General features: G+C 38.6%; 1 protein-coding gene across 1 annotated transcript; it reads right to left on the minus strand.

Annotated features, from left to right (window-relative positions):
* Nucleotides 1–411: 411 nt before the first annotated feature.
* Nucleotides 412–15,945, minus strand: afg3l1 (AFG3-like AAA ATPase 1). The gene is made up of 16 exons (XM_039656767.2): nucleotides 15,681–15,945; nucleotides 14,951–15,041; nucleotides 14,800–14,876; nucleotides 13,511–13,660; nucleotides 12,683–12,757; nucleotides 12,480–12,604; nucleotides 9,663–9,933; nucleotides 9,126–9,263; nucleotides 8,175–8,328; nucleotides 7,959–8,066; nucleotides 6,096–6,221; nucleotides 5,788–5,898; nucleotides 4,136–4,251; nucleotides 3,854–4,054; nucleotides 2,279–2,473; nucleotides 412–1,044 (listed from the first exon to the last, which is right to left on the minus strand). Exons 1-16 carry the CDS (start codon nucleotides 15,792–15,794, stop codon nucleotides 820–822), a joined length of 2,277 nt encoding a protein of 758 aa, XP_039512701.2. The 5' UTR covers nucleotides 15,795–15,945; the 3' UTR covers nucleotides 412–819.
* Between the last annotated feature and the right edge of the window lie 5,189 nt (nucleotides 15,946–21,134).

Here is a 21,134-nt window from a genome sequence, read left to right on the forward strand (position 1 = left end):
TATGCTGGCCGATATATCGTGCATCCCTACAAATAATAGTAAGGATTTGTAGCTCACAACATCATAGATAGCACGGATTCTGGATGTTTCTTGGCTAAATCTCACCCATCTAAAACGGGAGTGTCCCTGATGAACAGAATGTGATAAATCATCTAGCGTTGCCCTACTTCTGCTGATGTCAGTCTAAGGCCTAGAAATACAATGCAACAAAACACTTTTAAGCACTGAAAAAAGGAAATTATCTTTCTGTAGATTAGATGCTGTAAATACAACCCTGATGAAGTGGTGAATTCAAGCTGCATAAATGACCTAAATAAAGGGTAAGAAAAAAAGGTGGAAATCGGTCATGAGAAAAAATAAGAAACCTTGACTAACATTGTAAGTGTTGAGAAAAAAAAAAACATTGTAAAATATATGAAAGGACTCATTTAATTTAAATTTCTTTTTCAAAACATTTTTTTCTTGGAACACACAAATGAAAATTGTACAAATATACAGTAGTTTCTTCCACTTCTATTAAGAGGACGAGCAGCTAAAAGGATAAAATTCAGTTTATGATATAATGGCAGAAATCAAAGGATAAAAGAAATAACTAAAAGGACAAAGAGTTTGTGGTGTCCGGTGGTTAAAGTTTATCCAGCATAGTTTATGGCGACATAATCTTTGCATTAAGGCATTTCAAACTCAATAAACGTCCCCTGCTTAGAATTAACAAGGGAAGTGAAATGCAAATACCAACAAAATTCACAAATCCTTTCTTCAGCCCAGAAGCCTCTCCTTTCCCACAGTAAGGCAGTCTCGGAGGCGGGCGGCGTTCATTCAAGCAGCCTGTTTTTCCCGTGAAGCTGGAGGCTCCTCCTGGATCTCTCCTCTCTCCTGGTTCCAGTCCTTCAACCCAACCGGAAGACTCGTGTCTTCCTCGAAGCTGCCAGTGCCCTCCACAAAATCCTCATATGTGGACTTCTCCTCGAACGGCCTGGGTCCCAGCAACTCCACCATGTCGGCTTTGTCGAGAACTTCTTTTTCCAGCAAACGCTTTCCAACCTATTCGCAAAAACAAACGCATGCTTGCATCAAGCAAACAAGCCATAAAATGTGGCTGAGCAGGCGACTTTGAAAGCTTAAAGGGATAGTTCACTTTGAAATTAATTTTTGGTATGTTTTATCTTACCTCAAGGGCATCCAAGATGTAGGTGTCTTTGTTTCCACAGTATTTTCAATTTTGACATTTTTCAGTCAAACCGTTGTTGTCTATCAGTCATACACTGGAGGCTAAGGGGGTCTACCAAAAAGCATGCACAGAGAAGTCCAAATTAAACATGATTTAATGACTCGTAAATGTAAGTACACACTGATGGCCTAAGACACGAAACGAGCGGTTTGTGTGAGAAAACGAACAGTATTTATATCGTTTTTACCTCGTGAAATCATAGCCATGACAAAATGATCTGACGGCACGGGCGCTTCGGTCTGGAAGTGATCGCTTGCGCACCGACGTCACTCTTTGTTTATACAGAGATTTCTGAAGTTTTACCTTTCACTAAACATATTTAGATATACGGGAAACCGCAATGGAAGACGATTTCGGTATATCTAAATATGTTTAGTAAAAGGTAAAACTTCCGAAATCTCCGTGTAAATATTGAGTGACGTCACACGCAAGCGATCACTTCCGGCGTAACATTGAACTGATTCAGTTCGGTTCAGTTGGACATTGAACAACTGATTCAGATCACTTGGATTTCACGAGGTAAAAACGCTATAAATACTGTTCGTTTTCTCACACAAACCGCTCGTTTCGTGTCTTAGGCCATCAATGTGTACTTACATTTACGAGTCATTAAATCATGTTTAATTTGGACTTCTCTGTGCATGCTTTTTGGTAGACCCCCTTAGTCTCCAGTGTATGATTGATAGACAACTACGGTTTGACTGAAAAATGTCAAAATTGAAAATACTGTGGAAACAAAGACACCTACATCGTGGATGCCCTTGAGGTAAGATAAAACATACCAAAAATTAATTTCAAAGTGAACTATCCCTTTAACTTCACTCAAATCTCTTAGTATGAACTAAAATCTCTGCTTTGTGGTAGAGCTAAGCTGAAGATTATACAGCTGTGCTGCATTATTTAAAGGAAAAAGCAAGTAGATGAGAAAAATAAAGGGACCCAGGACTGAACCCTGAGGCACTCCACAGCTCACTAGTGTTTGTAATGGCCACTAGTTATGCATCCCTCCATTTAAAGCTGTAAATCCACGATGCCAGATGCTCTCACCATCTCCACCTGCTCTCGTTTCTCAGTGACGAGCTCCAGTGTTCTCTGAAAGGCCCGGTCCACCAGATTTCTGACCTCCTCATCAATGAGCTCTGCCGTAGCCTCGCTGTAGGGCTTCTCCAGGACCATCTCTCCTTGCCGGGGAAGGTCAAAGGACACCTGACCCACTCTCTCACTCATGCCAAACTGCACAATCTACGAGAAAAGCAGGGGAAGAAAACTGTCAAATAAAGATAGCGTCAATCAAAAATGTGTTATTAAATACAAATTTCGATTCCTCTAATCAATTCTTAAATTAAGGGATTTGTGAATTTTATTGGCATTTGCATTTCACTTCCCTTGTAAATCCCTTGGTAATGAAGCAAGGGGCGTTTATTGAATTTAAAATGCCTTAAATCTTAAAACACTGTTTATAACAAACGTATCTTTGTTCAGTTCTATCTATTTGTTGCGATTGCTAATTTTTTATTGGTTCTTTTTAAATTACTGAGTGTTAACATGTCTTTAATAATGCTTGCAATTTCTATAAGTTGGGCTAGTTGTTTTCACTATGGTATTTTTAAACCACAGGCAAACGTTACTTGCGTAAGGGTTTTCTTTGGCCTGCTGATTTTTGTTCATGATATTCAGCAACAATGAAATGTTTTCCAAGAAAACTAAATGTGAATGATATCCAAGTTTTTTTTAGTTTTTTTTTTTTACCCAATTTGAATCAAAATTAAGAATCGATAAGAAGAATCGTTAAAATTCAAACAATACCCAACCCTAATGAGCGATCACCAATGTGTTGTTTTGTGTTAAAGTGATTAGTAGGGCCCTATAAAATCCGTTTTATTTTTTTCCCAAATTCCGTTTTTTTCCGTTTTAATTTTTGGGAATTCAGTTTTTTTTTTTACCCTTTACTGTTATTTTAGTTGTAAAAAGAGCTTTTAATGTTGCTTTTAATGTTAATGATTAAAATGTACACAAATAAAATAGGCATTTACTATTAACATGACAAATACTGCATGATGCAACATAACACTGCACTCCAAGTACTTCAAGTAACAACAAAATATATGGTTATGAGCTTTAAACTGTCCTGTAAAAATAAATTATATTAGTTTATATAAGTTAAAATAAAAGTCACACTCTAGCTGCGTCGTAATGTGCATACTATCCATCCTAAATAGTATGCGACATTAGTAACTGTCAATACTATTTCGGGCATAGTATGCACGTTGGGACGCAGCTTCTGTCTCTCGCGCGTACAGATTTGCTTCCCCGTCTCTCTGCATTTTCCCCAGACATACGTTCTTCTCCCACACAAAAACCGAATTTCATTCCAAATATGTAAAATTCTGCGAGATTCCGGTGTTAACACTAGATTCCGCATTAATTGGCCAATTCCGCGATTACGTCCGCGATTCCGTGATCGCGGAAATTATAGGGCCCTAGATTCGTTGACTATGCTGGCAGGAGTTGCAGCTGTACTCAAAATGGAGTGTTCCTGTAAGCGTATTGTACATTGCTTTGGATAAAAGCTTCTGCTAAATGGAAATTGTGTAAAACAAAAAGCAAGCCCAATCTCTGCACCTGAGCGTACGCTGACTGCGTGACCTTCTTAAGGTCGTCTTGAGCCCCAGTCGTGATCCTCCCGAAAAACACCTGCTCGGCCACTCGCCCGCCCAGCATCATACACATCCTATCGAAGAGCTGCTCGCGGGTGTACAAGAACTGCTCTTTCGGAAGGTATTGTGCATAGCCCAGGCCTTTACCTCGAGGAATTATGGAAACCTGGAACACAAACATTTCCATAAAACAATTTACAGACGAATGACTCAATATAAGCTATAATCCTACATTTCGGGCCCTGACCTTGAGCAGTGGGTCAGCATGTTGGAGGAACCAGCCCACGACGGCATGGCCTGCTTCATGATAGGCTACAGTCTTTTTCTCAGTGGGTTGTAATACCTGAGTCTTCTTCTCCAGCCCTAAAAGAGGAGCACAAAACGTCAGTGACTAAAAATGTATTTGATTCGAACCTTAGGATAGTGCACCTTCATCACTTAAAACTCATCTTTAAATCACCATAATGACTTTGAAAAAAAATAAAATAATAAAAATTAGTGTAACTCGACACTCTTGCCTCATTTAGCATACGCGGTTCTATGGATATGCAAATGAGCCCCGCCTCCACTAACTCACTCAGCTCAGAGATCCACTGGTTGACGATCGCACATTGATCTGATTGGTTACAAGGTGGTTTGTGACGTCAGAAGTTGTGCAATGGATCACAAAATTCAGTTTGGATTGTTTAAATTTTTTGCTTTTCATTTATTACTCACTTGAAATTCTTCGATACTACATCAAAAACTAGTAGCCTAACTGATGAAGGTCAAACACTATTAAAAACAAGTGAACAGTCAGTAATAAAATAAGAACAAATACACAAATTACAAGTAGAGATGAATACTAAATAACAAATTTCTAACAGTATTATTCAGGTACAGAAATTAATAATTCAGCCTAAATGTAAAATACCACTCTTTTTTAACTGTGGAAATTAAATATAGTTTTATCTTTGTTAAAGCTGTATTTTGATGTTTTATTAACATTAATGACAGGCGACAGCGGGAATATTAGGCTGGTGTCACTTTAAGACCGAAAAAACTGACAAACATCCGGTTTCCCTCTCAACTATTCACTGTTCACTCATGACAAAACCGAGAGAATACTTGCAGAGACGGGTATTTAGACTTCGTTTTGTGTTTACATGTCCATTCAAGGGTAAGGAAACGCGAAAGAAGAATCAATTCGGTGTTCGAGCACATAACTTGTGCCTGATTTTCGACTCTTTTTTCACGTTTTAAATTGTTTGAATGTGTAAATTGGCAAGACAAAACATCCAAATGATAAACTTTCACTCTATGCTGGTTAAATCTGGCAGTTAGTCCTGGCGAGCGAACCGTGGGGCAGCTGGACCATATAAATCACGTATAAACAACTGCGATCTGTTGCACCCCTAGACCTCAGAAACACCAGCGATTTCAAACCGTGTTTTTGAGACTGTCTGTGGTTCATGGCAGTTTTAAGGAGAAAACACTCCTAAAACACCGCATAGACATATAAACTACATTAAAAGCTTGATTTTCACCACAGGGGGACTTTAAAGCTGCATAAGTCAGCTCAAGAAATCACATACGCAAAGCTTCAGCTCCACTAAAGAGGATAGAATTAACCAAGTAAGGTCATATCCCTACTTTACATTATCTGAAGGATGTAGATTAGAAACCGATGGGACCCAGGACTGAACCCTGAGGTACACCACTGGTCACTGCGGACCTCACAGATATCTCCAAGACATTAGACGACCAAGAGCAGTTAGAGAGGCAGGCCCTACCAATAACTCAATTACTCCTGATGTTTGTTACATCCAGAGCTGTTAAATTGACTACAGATCTAAACATGTAGATCACAAGCGTGTGTGTTAGTAGTGTTTGTAAGACGTTCTGCACGTCTGAGCTCACCTCCGATGACTCTGTCGATGGCCTGCTCAAAATGCTTAACACCGATGAACTCATTCAGGTATCTGGCAGCAATGAGAGCGGCTTCATTACAGACATTTGCAATATCAGCACCTGGAGGAGAGAAAATACTCCGTCCTTAAATAGCAATATTATGGCAACACTTATGATTTCTTAATTATCATCTCAACTACATCAGCATACTCCCAAACACGAATTTCAAATATGTAATTATCATACAATGTATAATTTTCCAGGTTTGTCTTGCACATTCACTCTTCTCATTAGGAAAATGAGCATGCGTCGCTCACCGGTGAAGCCAGGCGTGGCGGCGGCCATCTTCCTGGCGATGGCGTCCCGGTCCACACCGGGGTCCAGTTTGAGCGGCCGCAGGTGAACTCTGAAGATGGATGCCCGACCCTTAATATCAGGAGGTCCTGAAGGATGACAGATCACAAACATTAGACGCTCTTCAGTCCGACATATTCGTTCTAAGCTGGGATGAACGATATATCAGCCACCATATCGGTATCGCCGATACATGTTCATTTATAATGTTATCGTTATGAAAAGAAAATTCGGTAAATAATGTAATATTTCCTTTCGCCGAGACACTTCAGATTTGCTCTGTTCAACATGATGGGTTTGAGCTGCTTGAAATATGATGGATAAAAAGGCAAATACAGTTCAGTGCAACATGTGCAGCACCAGTCATATAAGCCGCATAAAATATAATGAGAACCCTATAATTGTGTGCTTAATTTAATGTTGAAACGTTTGTTTTGTAACAGACACTCAATTATATAAAAATCGGCCAATAAATCGATTATTGGCTTTCAAATATAAAGAATTATGGGACAATTTTCATACCAGTGCATCCCTGGTTCTCAGGCCACTGCACAAGAGCTTCATTAGTGGTCGACCAATAGATTTCTATAGAAGTATTTCTACCACTAGATTTCTCTATAGAAGCTTGTTTCTGCCACTGGATAATATATATATATATATATATATATATATATATATTTTAGAGATAAAAAATAGACTTTTTATCTCACAATTGTAAGATATGAAGTCAGAATTGTGAGAAATAGTTGCAATTCTGAGGAGAAAAAAATACAGAAATGCAAACTCAATTGTGAAATAAAGTCTCATCTCACAATTCTGACTTTATAACACAACTGCGAGTTCATAATTTCATATCTCCAAAATCTAAAATTCTCAGAACTGTGAGATTTAAAGTCGCAATTGCGAGTTATCAGGCCAATTCTAAGAAAAAAGACCCCTCAGAATAGTTTATATCGCGCAATTCTGACTTTATAACATGCAATTCTGAGAAAAGAGGTCAAATTTGTACATGTGTTTTTATGCATGCTAAAAAATGCACATCAAAGCATCCAACAGCTTGATTGGCTGAAGTCTGAGTTTCATCTATTAGATATTCAAAGACTTGTTTAAATTACATATGCGTTTGCTGAAGGCAGACGGTTTGAACGTCAATGGTTATAGCTAATTTTATAATACTATTTCCTGTGCTGTTTACTTTAACAGCTCTAATGACTTATGACAGAACTGTTAAAGGCCCCCTGAAATCGAAATGTACGTTTTTTAGCTCTTATAATGAATAGGTGCGTGTTCTGTAACTCAAGCGCTCGAGTTTTATTCCATTTTCCAGCTATATGACGATTAAGAACGAAACGGCTAATGTTCATTCACTTCTACTATTGAATCCAGTGTACCATCAGCGCTCGGATTCGCTTCCATGGTGCTGTCAAGTACGACTCAGTCTGTGAGGGAAACTAAACGGTATTGGCTATTTGAAAAAGGGGGAGGAGCCAATCAATAAGCATCGCCTTAGCTTCCTTTTTCAGTGGAAATTACATCAACGCATCAAACAAAGCTGCGCGATCCAAGGCATTTCAGTGGGGCTTTAAACAAAGACTGTAAAATAATGAAGCTTTCTCTGCGATGTCAATATTAAAAGTTCAGGTGCTGTGAAAATAAAAGCCAACACTTCAAACACTTAAACAGAAAACTAAAACCGGCCGTGATGATATATCAGTCGACATAAGGCTAACAGTTCAACAGAAACCCCCCCCCAAAATCAGTCGACTGCCAAGTATTATACTTTTATATAGTAAGGCCCTGAAGAGATGCAAAGGGAAAGCTCTTACCCAAGTAAATCTGCCTGTCGAACCTGCCGGGCCGCATCAGCGCCGGGTCCAGCACATCCGGCCGGTTCGTGCCGGCCAGAACTACTACATTCGTACTTGTGTTGAAACCTGTAAAATCAAGCAAGATACACAGCTGATTTGGCATTTTTCAGATTAAATAAATAATCTCAATTGAATTTATACAAATCAAACTTTGAGTGTGTTGGTGGCGCGCACCGTCCATCTCCACCAGCAGCTGATTGAGTGTGTTCTCCTGCTCGCTCTGCCCGCCGAAGTTCCCGCCACCCCTCTTCCGGCCCACCGCGTCGATCTCGTCGATGAAGAGGATGCACGGGGCGTTCTTCCTCGCCATCACAAACATGTCTCGGACCTACACAGAAACACACACTACAATCAGTGAACGAAACTGGAAATTACAAAGATCTGACACTAGAGATGCACCGATATTACATTTCTCCACCGATTGTGCAGAATGACATCGGCCGATGCCCATAACGATATCGATAGCTAGATTGTTCTTAGGGGAAAAAAAAATCTAACAAATTTGCATTACAAATAATGCAGCAAACTATACAGGGAACCCTCTCGTTTGGTAAACTTTAATATTAGAGGTTAAAATTAAACTGCTCTTTATTTCCAGATATTATATTTACACTAAAATAAAAGTTGAAATGTTTATACACATCAAGTTTTCATTAATACTTCAAATTTTAAAAGTATTAAAAGGTAAATTTAAAAGGCAAATTTATTCAAACATATATATATATATATATATATAATTAAAAGTAAATAAGCTAATCTCTAATGTTTGTATAGCTAAATAACACACTGTGAACACTGGATATGTTTCCTGAGGTAAATTCAACATTAAGTGATAGTTCACAAATTGTTTTACAAACCAAGGCTTGAACTACGGATGATTCATAGGGTCAAAATAAAGCCTTCCTAGAGGTCTCTGTTTAACTGTTAATGCTTTTATTATTACGTTAACTTGCCCTAAAGTTGCCGTCGGACATGTATTTCGGCACACTTTAGATTGACCGAACACAATCGTCTATGATCATCGGCCGTTTTCAATAATCGGCCGATAGTGAAAATAATGGCTTCAATCAGCCGATATGATTAGTGGCCTCTATTTCTATTTGAAACCCGGTAGTCCAGACTTACTCTGGCTGGACCGACGCCGACGAACATCTCGAGAAACTCTGAGCCATTGACCGTAATGAAGGGAACGTTCGCTTCTCCGGCGGTGGCTTTAGCCAGCAGCGTTTTACCCGTTCCTGGAGGACCGGACAGCACAGCACCCTGAAGAGACAGACAGGAGGATCAATAATCACACAGGAGGATCAATAATCACACAGGAGGATCAATAATCACACAGGAGGATCAATAATCACACAGGTGGATCAATAATCACACAGGTGGATCAATAATCACACAGGAGGATCAATAATCACAAAGGTGGATCAAAAATCACACAGGAGGATCAATAATCACACAGGTGGATCAATAATCACACAGGAGGATCAATAATCACACAGGAGGATCAATAATCACACAGGAGGATCAATAATCACAAAGGTGGATCAAAAATCACACAGGAGGATCAATAATCACACAGGTGGATCAATAATCACACAGGAGGATCAATAATCACAAAGGTGGATCAAAAATCACACAGGAGGATCAATAACCGGACCATACCTTGGGGATCTTGGCTCCCAGGTCCTGGTACTGCTGCGGGTTCTTCAGGAAGTTGACGAACTCCATGATCTCCACCTTGGCCTCTTCACAGCCCGCCACGTCCTTGAACTTGATGTCTATGTTGTCCTTCATCATCTTGGCGGTGGACTCGCTCATGCTGAAGGGCCCGCCCCTTCCCCCGCCCATCCCTCCTCCCATTGGCCCACGCCGCAGAGTGAACAGCAGGAAGCCAATCAGCAGCAGCGTGGGGATGAAACTCATCAGGAAAGACCTGCAGAAAGAAGGAATATTACTATTAATATAAGCACATAATATAGCTACTGTACGGTCATTCATATCTGCTGAACGCCTGAACATTCATTTCAGATATGTTGGTTCGTTTTTATGTTTTATTATTATAATTAAAAGCAATTAAAACATTTATAAATGGTGCTCAAAGGTTTCGGATCAGTAAGAGTTGTTTGTGGTTTTGAACTGATCAGAAATGACAGTAAAGACATTATCAATGTTACGAAAGAATCCCGAAAAATAAAAATGTCCTTAATCAAATCGAAATTTCCTTGAGCTTTTGACATCTAAGAGGTCATCATCATATTATATGAATATCCTGTAAGTTTCAGAACTGAAAATGTCCTTGTTAGTCCAATAAAAGCTTTTATTGACACCAGGCTCAGCAAACGACTCGTTTTTAAAAGCGGGGAACTATGACGTCAAAGAGGATAAAACCCCTAGGATAAAACTGCCGGTTTAGCCCCGCCCACCGATTCGCGCATTACACGCATAGCTAAATAACATAGATTCCTACCTCGTGATGACAAACCGGATCGAGCCGAGCAATACAGAATATTGTGCAGTGCCTGGTTGTGGAAGACAGTCGCTGCATAAGCTTCCTCTGGACTCCAGTAGGACTGAATGGATAAACTTTATTTTTAATGACTTTCCAGCTGATGAGGGTAAAACATCGTCATCTGTTCGCTAGGATTGTTTTGTAAACAAGACTGGATTTGCAGAGCGATTAAGAGTAAAGAACGGTGCTGTGCCGTCTATATTGGATCTGACAGGAATTGTGCAACACACGGACTCTGGGTCGAACATGTATGGGCGAATCGTTCTGGTTAACATTGGACGTTTTCAAAACATCGACGGGTGAGTCGAAACTCATTATAATATGCCAACCTGTTCTCCACTCACAGCAGTGGGCGTTTATTTCCAAGTCTTCAGTGCGAGACGCCCATAAAAACCCAGCGTTTCAGAGCTGGTCTCAAAACTAGGGTAGAAAATAGCCTATTACATATTCATTTTGATGTTTTTGAATGCAAAAACCAAGCGAACGTCATAAGTTGACCTCAGACAGCAATATAATACAATTTAAAAAGCCAGTTCATGACCCCTTTAAAGGGATACTCCACCGGTTTTTTTTTTCATATTAAACTATGTTACTCCCTTAAAGGGTTAGTTCACCCAAAAATGAAAATTAAGTCATTAATTACTCACCCCCATGCTGTTCCAACCCCGTAAGACCTTCGTTCATCTTCGGAACACAAATAAAGATATTTTTGATTGAATCTGAGAGCTGGATCAGTCCTAGATAGACTGCCTAAGGGACTGGCTCTTGACGGCCCATAAAGTCATTAAAGAAAAGGTTTAAATATTCCATGTGCCTACAGCGGCTCAATTATAAGTTTATCAAGGGACGAGACTACTTTTTGTGCGAAAAAAAACATAAATAACGACTTTATTCCACTATTCCATTACTTCCTTATGGGCGCATGCGCGAGAACTGAGACGAGGACGTTCTTCTCCTTCGACTACTTCTTGTTACCAGCTGCTCACCGCTTAGGAGTTTTACCGCCCCCTACCGTATAAGATGATGTGCTGATATAGCTGGAAGTGCAAAACTTTCTGTTTACAAGCAGAGGAAGATGCGCGCTGTACATACGCTTTTCAATTAGCGTATTTTCCGCACTATAAGGTGCACTTAAAAGCCTTTAATCTTCTCAAAAAACGACAGTGTTCCTTATAATCCGGAGCGCCTTATATATGGATCATCATCTTATACGGTAGGGGGCGGTAAAACTCCTAAGCGGTGAGCAGCCGGTAACAAGAAGTAGACGAATGAGAACGTCCTTGTCTCAGTTCTCGCGCATGCGCCCATAAGGAAGTAATGGAATAGTCGAATAAAGTCGTTATTTATGTTTTTTTCGCACAAAAAGTAGTCTCGTCGCTTGATAAACGTATAATTGAGCCGCTGTAGGCACATGGAATATTTAAACCTTTTCTTTAATGACTTTCTGGGCCGTCAAGAGCCAGTCCCTTAGGAAGCCAATGGAAGAGTGATCCAGCTCTCAGATTCAATCAAAAATATCTTTATTTGTGTTCCGAAGATGAACGAAGGTCTTACGGGGTTGGTACAGCATGGGGGTGAGTAATTAATGACTTAATTTTCATTTTTGGGTGAACTAACCCTTTAACTAAGACGAGTTGATGCACACCTCTCTTGTCTCGTGCGTACGGTAAATCACTCTGGCGCGCGAGACACTTTGATCGCATTTAACTAGCCCAGTTCATTCAATATGGGCCAAGCAGAGAAGCGACCAAACACCTCCACGTTTTCCCTATTTAAATACAGTTACTCGAGCAGTGCAACTCGACCTCGGACGGTGACACACAATAAAACGTTGCGCTTTAAGCGTGTAAAGTGGATAACTATATTGTATGGCAGAATACCACAGCAAGTGCTTGGGAGCATATCTAGGGACTCGGCGCAGTAATATCATCACTCCGGCTCCAGACCGACACACACACACACACACTCACCCGTCGCTCTCTGAGGTGTATATAACCGCTGCTCTCTGTGACGGCTCCAGACCCAGCTCGTAGTGCGCCGCTTCCAGGTTCCTCTCGAACGTGTCCACGCTGCCGATGTTGAACCACACGTAGCTCTGCGGGAAAACACTCCAGATCAGTGACACACACACACACACACACACACTACTGTACAGAGAACCATCATAACTCACAGATTCAGAGGCGTCGACCCCGGGGACCAGGATCACCCGCACGAACTGCTTGTTCACCACCTCTAAACGCTCCACCTGCGCACAGAAGAGCCTGTTTCAGACGAGCGTGACCCCTGACCTTTCAACCTTAGTCTTTAATGCCTTGGATTTTATAAACAGGAGACAAGCCTTCATTAGCCTTCATCAGGGTGTGTGTGACCTTTAACACGTGGTCATCAGATTTAGCGCCTGTTTATTTATTTATTAATTTATTTGATAGGGACAATGCACATTAATGAACTTCTGAATTGAGACAACAAAACAGACGTAAACATGCCGGATTATAGCCACAGGGCTAATTTACATCCGTAGTCCTTAGACAAATAACAAAAAATACAAAGATTACAACAAACAAAATAACAACAAAAACAAAATAAACAAAAAAAAAACTAAATAAAAATTACAAGCCGGAATCAACAACAAAAAACACAGAAAACACTTTCTGGTCACAAGACTGTTCACATGATACCATTATCAAATGCATTTCCTTTTTATGCATTTTGGCCGCTCGTTTACAGGACAACAGTGTTTTGCATACGATATTAATCTATAGTAATCAATAGTACTAAATCATATAGTAATCCATCTGTAGTGTTTCATCGCCATCTAGTGGCCTGGCAGGAGAATACAGCGCTTTCAGTGGTTTTCACGGATCCGTGTGACTGGGGATCGTTTCGACAGTGTCTGTGCACGGAAAACTCAAAGCATATCGCTGTGGTGTAAACGTGAACTAAAACACACACACACACACACACACAAACTCCTGGCAGTGCTCTGAAAGCCCCTCACCAGCCCTCGGTCCAGGTAGCGATGCACAAAATCCTTCCAGGTGATCTCTCGGCCCGGGTCTCTGAAGTAGAGGATCAGCAGGAGCGACACGACTCCACCCGCCAACACCAGGGCATAGAGGAAGTCCATATCGTCCCACGGCACGTCTCCCTGAAACAGGACACACACACACACACCTCCTCAAAATTTCCCCCTCTCAATTTCCTGAAGAGAATGCTAAAAAGAAGTCCTAAAATTATTTCCTAAAAAACACCTTGACATTTTTATAAACTCGCATGAATTAATTCAGTACAAAAATGTATACTGCAATGTAAACTTTCAATTAGGCATTACATACTTTTTAAATGTATATTATAATTTCTCTATATAATGTGTATATTAAACTGCTAAATATGACCCATTTATTTAATAATAAAATAATAATTTGCATCAAGAAACCAAAGGATATTTTTAGAGTTCGAAAAATCTCATTCCTGTTACCATAGTGTGACAAAAACATGAATCATTAATAATCATACAGCTATAACACAAATGTATAAATATCTTCATGAACGTTTACCTCAGGAAAGTTCTCATGTTCACAGTTCGTTAGTTAGCTATAAAACACACACCAGAGAGGAGCATATTTACTATTACCGCTTATATATACCATCTATATAGCATCCAAAATAAAAGTTTGTGTTTACATTATATACGCGTGTGTGCTGTGTATAATTATTTTGTATATATATAAATACACACATGCAAATAAAATATTAATATTTATATATAATATAGATTATGTATTTATTTATATACAGCATTTAAGTGCAAATAATTCTTAAATATATATATGCATGCATATGTATTTATATATACAAAATAATTATATACAGCACACACATTATGTAAACACAAACTTTTATTTTGGATGCGATTTTTCGCAATTACTCTTTGCAGAGCCCTAATAAATATATAGATAGATAATTTGTACTAATATAATAATAAATATGTCCTGAAGACAAGTGGAAGGATTCCAGTATTGTTTACAGCATTAGAAAATGAAATGTATTTGTATATAATGTAATGTATACATGTCAAATGTACAGTTTATGATACGTTATAGTTTATATAAACCGTTTTGACATGTGGATTTGAAATGTTCCAGAAAAAAAAAGATGATTGGTTTAAATGCCATGAAAATAATGAGGAAAACATTTTAATGAGGTAAAAATAGGCATAATACTTTCTATTGAAAACATATTTGTTTTGGGGGTAAAGCATGAGCAGAGCGGTTGATGAGGGGTTACCTGCATTAATCGACTCTTCCAGTCCTTCTTCCCTCCTTTCCTTCCTCCTCCTCCTCCTGGTCTGCCGGCTTTCCCATCTGAGGATGAAGAGGCTGTGAGTGAAGAAGACTCCGGTGAACATCATTCCATCACTCATCTGGTGTAATCTCACCTTTAGGAGCCTCCGTGGAGTAAGAGGAGATCGGGATCCGGCAGGGACTCCTTGTGGATGCCACCGCTTTCAGGAGCTTCAGGGATAAACACTGAGAAAACAAGTCAAAAACTACTTAAACACAAGTTATGCCATCTTGACACGGTTATTTGTTACATCACAAAGACCAAACATATATATATATCAAACATACTATATATCTACAGTAGTCAACATTTGAAGTGGATCAAAACCTTTCATCAAAGTTATACATGGATTTTGAAGAATACTCGTTCTTGTCTTAGGATAACTCTGATTAACTTTTTTGATCCTCTTCAAATGTTGACTACTGTGTACAAACAGACAAATACAAACAGGTCAGATTATGTAACAAGACCAAACAAACAGCAATGATCACATCTCAACACACACACACACTGAGTGTGATGAAACATAAACACGTGTGTTCAGGGATAAAAACTGAGAAAGGAAGGAATTATGAGGAGGATTTTAATCAGAAATTACAGAAACACGTCTAGGAGTTATGTCACCATGACACGGTCATTTGTTACATCATAAGACCAAATATATGCCAAATCATCCATGTGTATAACAGTAATGACAGACAAGTATATAGGTTAGACACTGTAACAAGACTAAACAAACTGCAGATGATCATATCACACACATACTTGATCTTATACATTAGTGTGATGAAACAAACACGTGTGTGTGTGTGTGTGTGTCTGACCGGCGGCTGAGCTCCAGTGAGTCCCGCGGCTCCTCGACGGTTGACGCCGCGCAGGAGAGCTCTGATCCCGCAGCGCACAGAAGCAGCGGCCGCCGGGGAGAACAGCGCTGCCATCGGGCCAGAACACGGTCACAGACCCCGGTCACTCCAGTCTCAGGTCCCGGTAACTCTCGACACAGACCCCGGTCACTCTCGACTCAAACGAGCTTCATTCTCCATAACAGAGAGTTGAGTAACTGCTGCCTGCGCTCAATGACATCTCCGCCAGCAGGACCCAACGGGCCGCCTCTGTGCGACGCCTGAGGAACATTACTGATCTCTTACTTAACACAAAAAAAAAACTTTTTGGGAGAAACGAGTCATTTTATTGATTAAATAAGTTTTGGATGTTATCATTCTTTTTAGTGTTGTATATCCAATTGTAAATCAAAATGATTTATTTTTAAACAGGCGGTAAAAGTCGACTTGGGGACGGGGTCTTTTTTAATGCAGTACCAGCAGAGCCGTCTAACCCAGCCTTTCTCAAAGTGGGTGCCGCGGCACACTGGGGTGCCCCCTAGCTGTGTCAGGGGTGCCGCCAAAAAATTACGTAGGCTAAAAAAAATTTGAAAAAAAAACCCCCAGAAAAAAAAACAGCTGACATTTCATATATAAATATATTTGAATTTACATTCTTCTTTTTAAACATATGAACATATTAATAAAATTGTAAATTCATTTTAGATAAATATATAAAATTAATCATAAAAAATCCGTCTCACAAGACCGAAGCAAGACACACACAACTTGACGCAATCCATAGCAACGCGTTATAGCAACACCTCAGACTGACAGAAACGTAAAAATAAACGTGAATTTAGGCCACTTTAGTTACAGCATTATGGATCGTTTTTTGAAAAGAAAATCCCCACAAGAGCCGGGGATTTTTATTTTATTTTATCTGCATCCTGCACTTCATTTGATTTCTTCTGGTCTGGATTTGTTATTGGGTTCTTGTATTGGGCGGTCCACCTCTTACGGTTTTATAGCATTTGTGTCTCTGATTAATTATTTTGTGAATTACTTTCCAAACCTGTGTTTTTAAAGGTGCTATAAAGTTTTTGTTATTGTTGTTATTTACAGTTCATATTATGCTCTGTTCATTACTGTTCTGTCTAACTAAACAAGACATTTGCATTTAAATTTGGGTTATGCAGTGTTTTTAAATTATATTTTACACTGGGGTGCCTTGAGATTTTATGCACTTTTGAAAGGTGCCCTGACTGAAAAAAGTTTGAGAAAGGCTGGTCTAACCGTCTAACGGAGAGCCTCGGCACTTCCTATTAGCCCTATTGTGTATCATCTTGGTTGCAGTTCCATTAGAATTCCACTGGAGGTGATCGCAGGCGAGTGCAGAATGAATGGGAGTCTATGGGGCTAAACGGCTAAATGCGTCTCTTTCACCTGCTTGTCGTTAAATCAAAATAGATTTCATTGTTGATTCCGCAAGTTCAATATAGATTATAGGCCAAAAGTCGAATGATCGAGTACTTATGTCCTTTCGATGTCTTACAGGTTAGGCCATTGTGGGCCGGAACACGCTAGCATTCTGCTATTGTGTGACGTCATCACATTTTTGAACAGATTTTTAAAATAGATAAAGTGAACTTAAAAATGCAATTTTCAGCTGAGTGTATTATCTTAGCCCTCCCTTTTGAATGCAACTTTAAAATTACTCGACAAAAAATTACATCCTGAGAAAAGTGGATTTCTGGGGGTGAAACCCCATTGACTCCCATTCATTCTGCACTCGACCGCGAGCGCCCCCGCATTGACAGAGACGTGTTACTGCAGCCAGTCCACAAACGGGAAGTAACTAGTGCCACTTTTGCTTTGTCAACTTCTCCCCACATAAAGTAAAGCTATGGAACAATGAAAATATTCTTGCAAAGAACAAGTCGCTGTTTCTTAAGAATTGGCATGAAAAAGGTATTGATTATCTTTGTGATATGTTAGACTCAAAAGGGAATGTTTATTCCTATGATTTCATGTCTAAACATAATTTCCCAGTTATTCATAAAGAATTTCTTACCATGGTAAAAGCTATACCAAATGGTCTTGTCCATTTAATGAAGTGCCATTTATCGTATGAAGTGATTGTAAAGAGTGAAAATAAATGTATGATTGAAGGCAAACGTATTTACGATCCAAAATGTAGCAATACAATTATTAGAAATGTGTTTCAGTCTAGAAAACGAATTACCCCGAGGGGAAAATTCTTTTGGAATTCCTTGATAGAAAATATTAATTGGAAAAATCTTCGATCTTACCTTATAAATATTGTATCCCCAATAAGGTGAAAGAACTACACTTTTTCACAATATACCCCCCCAATGAGATCACACATAAATTTGGTAATGTTCATTTGAACTGTAATTTCTGTAAAAATTGTCAATTGATCATCTTTTCTTTGGGTATTCCCTTGTCAAAGAATTTTGGATTGATTTGTCAAAACTCCTAACTTCAAAACTAAAATTGGAATTTGAACTAAATCTGAGAGATGTAATTTGTTATTTTTCTAATTTTGTAATCATAGAACAGAATACATAGGAAATATTTTTATTTTATTTAAATATAAGTATTTTATTCATAAATGCAAATTTTCTTTAAGAGTACCCAAATTAAATGTTTTTCTCTGTAAATTTAATTATTTTATTAACACACTAAAAAGAATTAAAAACAAAAATGTGCCAAATTTGTGAAAATATTGTATGATAATATGTTGAGCGATATGTAATTTAAGTTACTTCCTCTGTTATTTTTTATCTTTACTGTACTTATATTCCAATTTGATGTAATTGTCTTCTTTTTCTCATGCTGTCATCTGTTGTTATTTGAAGTTTGTCAATAAAAAAAATAAAAAATAAAGTGAAAACTGGAGGCGGCCAATGCAAACCAGCACAGATTCGGCTACATAATAAGGAGCTTAAATTACTTTTATTATTTTTAAATGTCATCTTATTGTGTTGTTTGGTGCAAGTATGAATGAAAAATGAAGATGCTGTATCTGGATTTTTTATCTCTAGAAAATATTCACATCATTAATATCGCACTGTAATGTCACTCTTTACATTGTCGTGGTCTCGGCGCTGGTTCGGCAGAACTGCGGATCGTACACAGTCTTGTACAGGACCATATAGGCATCTAAAGATTTATATGCCCTCAGTTTCTCTTTACGATCGGTTTCTCTATAAGGTAGGTGTAGAAGTCAGGCCACTCACCCGAGGTAACGTACGTTAATCCTGTCAGTCCACACATTGAGTGAGCGTGTAGGCGGCTACGGGTCGGCCAATCTGGTTCCGTCCGTTATAAATAACTTTTGGAAATAACAATCGCGGTCATGGACACTGAGTGACCTTACACATTAAGATAATATCGGATTTTCTCCAGTCATTGTTAAAAAACAAGCTAACAATCCTTGCTAACTAGCGTTAGTGAAGCGGCCAGAGGGATCGTTCTGCCTCCACCTAAGCTCCGCCCACAAAAAAACATCACCATGTTTACCAACTGAAAAGGGGTCTATAATAATGTCGTACACTTTTACTGGTAACAAGAATGAAGTTCCATTCATTCATGAAATAAAAACAGGATGACTAACCGATTCTTGAGATTTAAGAATCGATATCGATTCGTATAAATGAAAACCATTAATATTGAGAAATCCATATTATTAGCAGAGAGAAAATCTTTGATATGCAAGCAAAATAAACATTATTGCAAAAATAATTTAATGGGCTATATGCACGCATAAGTTCCTCATTTGACGCAAGGATGCTCGTCCATTTCCGGTTGGGGAGATTTAAGCGGAGGAAAACCGAGGAAAACACGATTATGGCAGAGTCTTGAAACTTTACTGTCCACCCGTCTTTGAAACGAAACGTATATACGTTTAGATGGAATTTTATATATAGTTATGTTTATTTAATATAATTGTAAAAACAAACACAATGAGGGGTGTCTGTTTTATCTGTTTTTGTGACTAACGTTTCTTTAGTATAACCATGGAGTATAAAATTCAATATAAATTTTCGGTATTGCAATGGACTCTACGATCGGCGGAAGTTATCGATCATCCTTAAACGTTCACCGGAAATACCGCTGTGCATAGAGCCCATAGACTTATTGCAGACCCTACATTTAGAAGAGCGATAGATTAATTCCACAAATTTAAAATTTACAAGGAATTCGCCAAACACATCTAAAAAAAAAAACGAATAAACGACTGTGATTGGTCATCTACGACTTCGCTGAAAAAAAAGTAACAGGCAGTTTGTGTGGAGGAGAAAAAATACAAAAATCAACGGTTTGAAAAGGATACACTGTGTAATTACCTTATATTTCTTATCATTATCGACAGTGTGTTCGATGGGATGGGCAGACACGCATTTTCCATTCAGTGAAGAGTTAAAATAGAGATGCTTCCGAACTGACCAATCAGAGCCAAGTTCAGCATGTTAAGCCACACCCAGTCAGGGAAATCAAAAAAAGGAACACCCTTGAAGCAGCAGCAGCATTTTTATGCCCAATTAATTTGTAAAAAAGTAAGGGACATGTTTAATTTAGCTTATTTGATAATTTGCTTTTATATATTTCGGTTTCAGTTTATCGATTTTTTTCATCACAATTATTGTTTGTTCCCCTTTCAATAAGAATATGAATTGGGTTATAGTGCATGTTTTATTTGAAAGAGTTTAATAAAGGTTAAAAAAGAAATACGCAAATAACTTTCATGCATGAATTGACAACCTCAGTCAGGACTTTTCCTGTTTTTGTTGCTCTTAGGGCATGATAAACAAGATTAGAAATGTTTTTTTGTTTATTTTACACATTTTTCACAGATATTTTCAGATGTCCACTGTATGTGTTTGGTGTTCACTAAAGAGATCTTGTATTAAACATAATAGAGTAATAACAAAGCAATATTGCATGTTTTTAACAAACCAATGAATAAAATCATGTGAAAATTATACAAAAATAAATACAAAATATTGCAAACCCAATTGAACTTCAAACAAGTTGAACTTCGATCGCATATCTTTGATATCAGAATATGAGTATGCGATTTCATCTCTACAACCAGTCCAGGTACAGCGGTGGAAACCCGACGCAGAAGCGCCGATTTACCACTAGCGGTTAACGGTGATCATGTTCAGGACACATTCCCACCGTAGCTCTACTCCGAGAACGCCTAGTGATCAGGTATATCAAATCTCATAGTAAATGAGCAGGGTTGGGGTAATCAGATTACTGTTTGATGCAAGGAGAAAAGTAGCCCATTACAAGTAATGTGCATTACATAATCACATTTCTTTTTGATCTAGCCAATAAATGACTAGCAACATGCATAACATAATCAGATTACTTTTCTGATGTTCTAAGTAATGCATTACAATGATAATTACTTACTAAAAAGCA

The sequence above is a fragment of the Pimephales promelas genome, chromosome 25 (genome assembly GCF_988280905.1).
Source record: "Pimephales promelas chromosome 25, fPimPro1.hap1.1, whole genome shotgun sequence".
NCBI classification, from domain to species: Eukaryota; Metazoa; Chordata; class Actinopteri; order Cypriniformes; family Leuciscidae; genus Pimephales; species Pimephales promelas.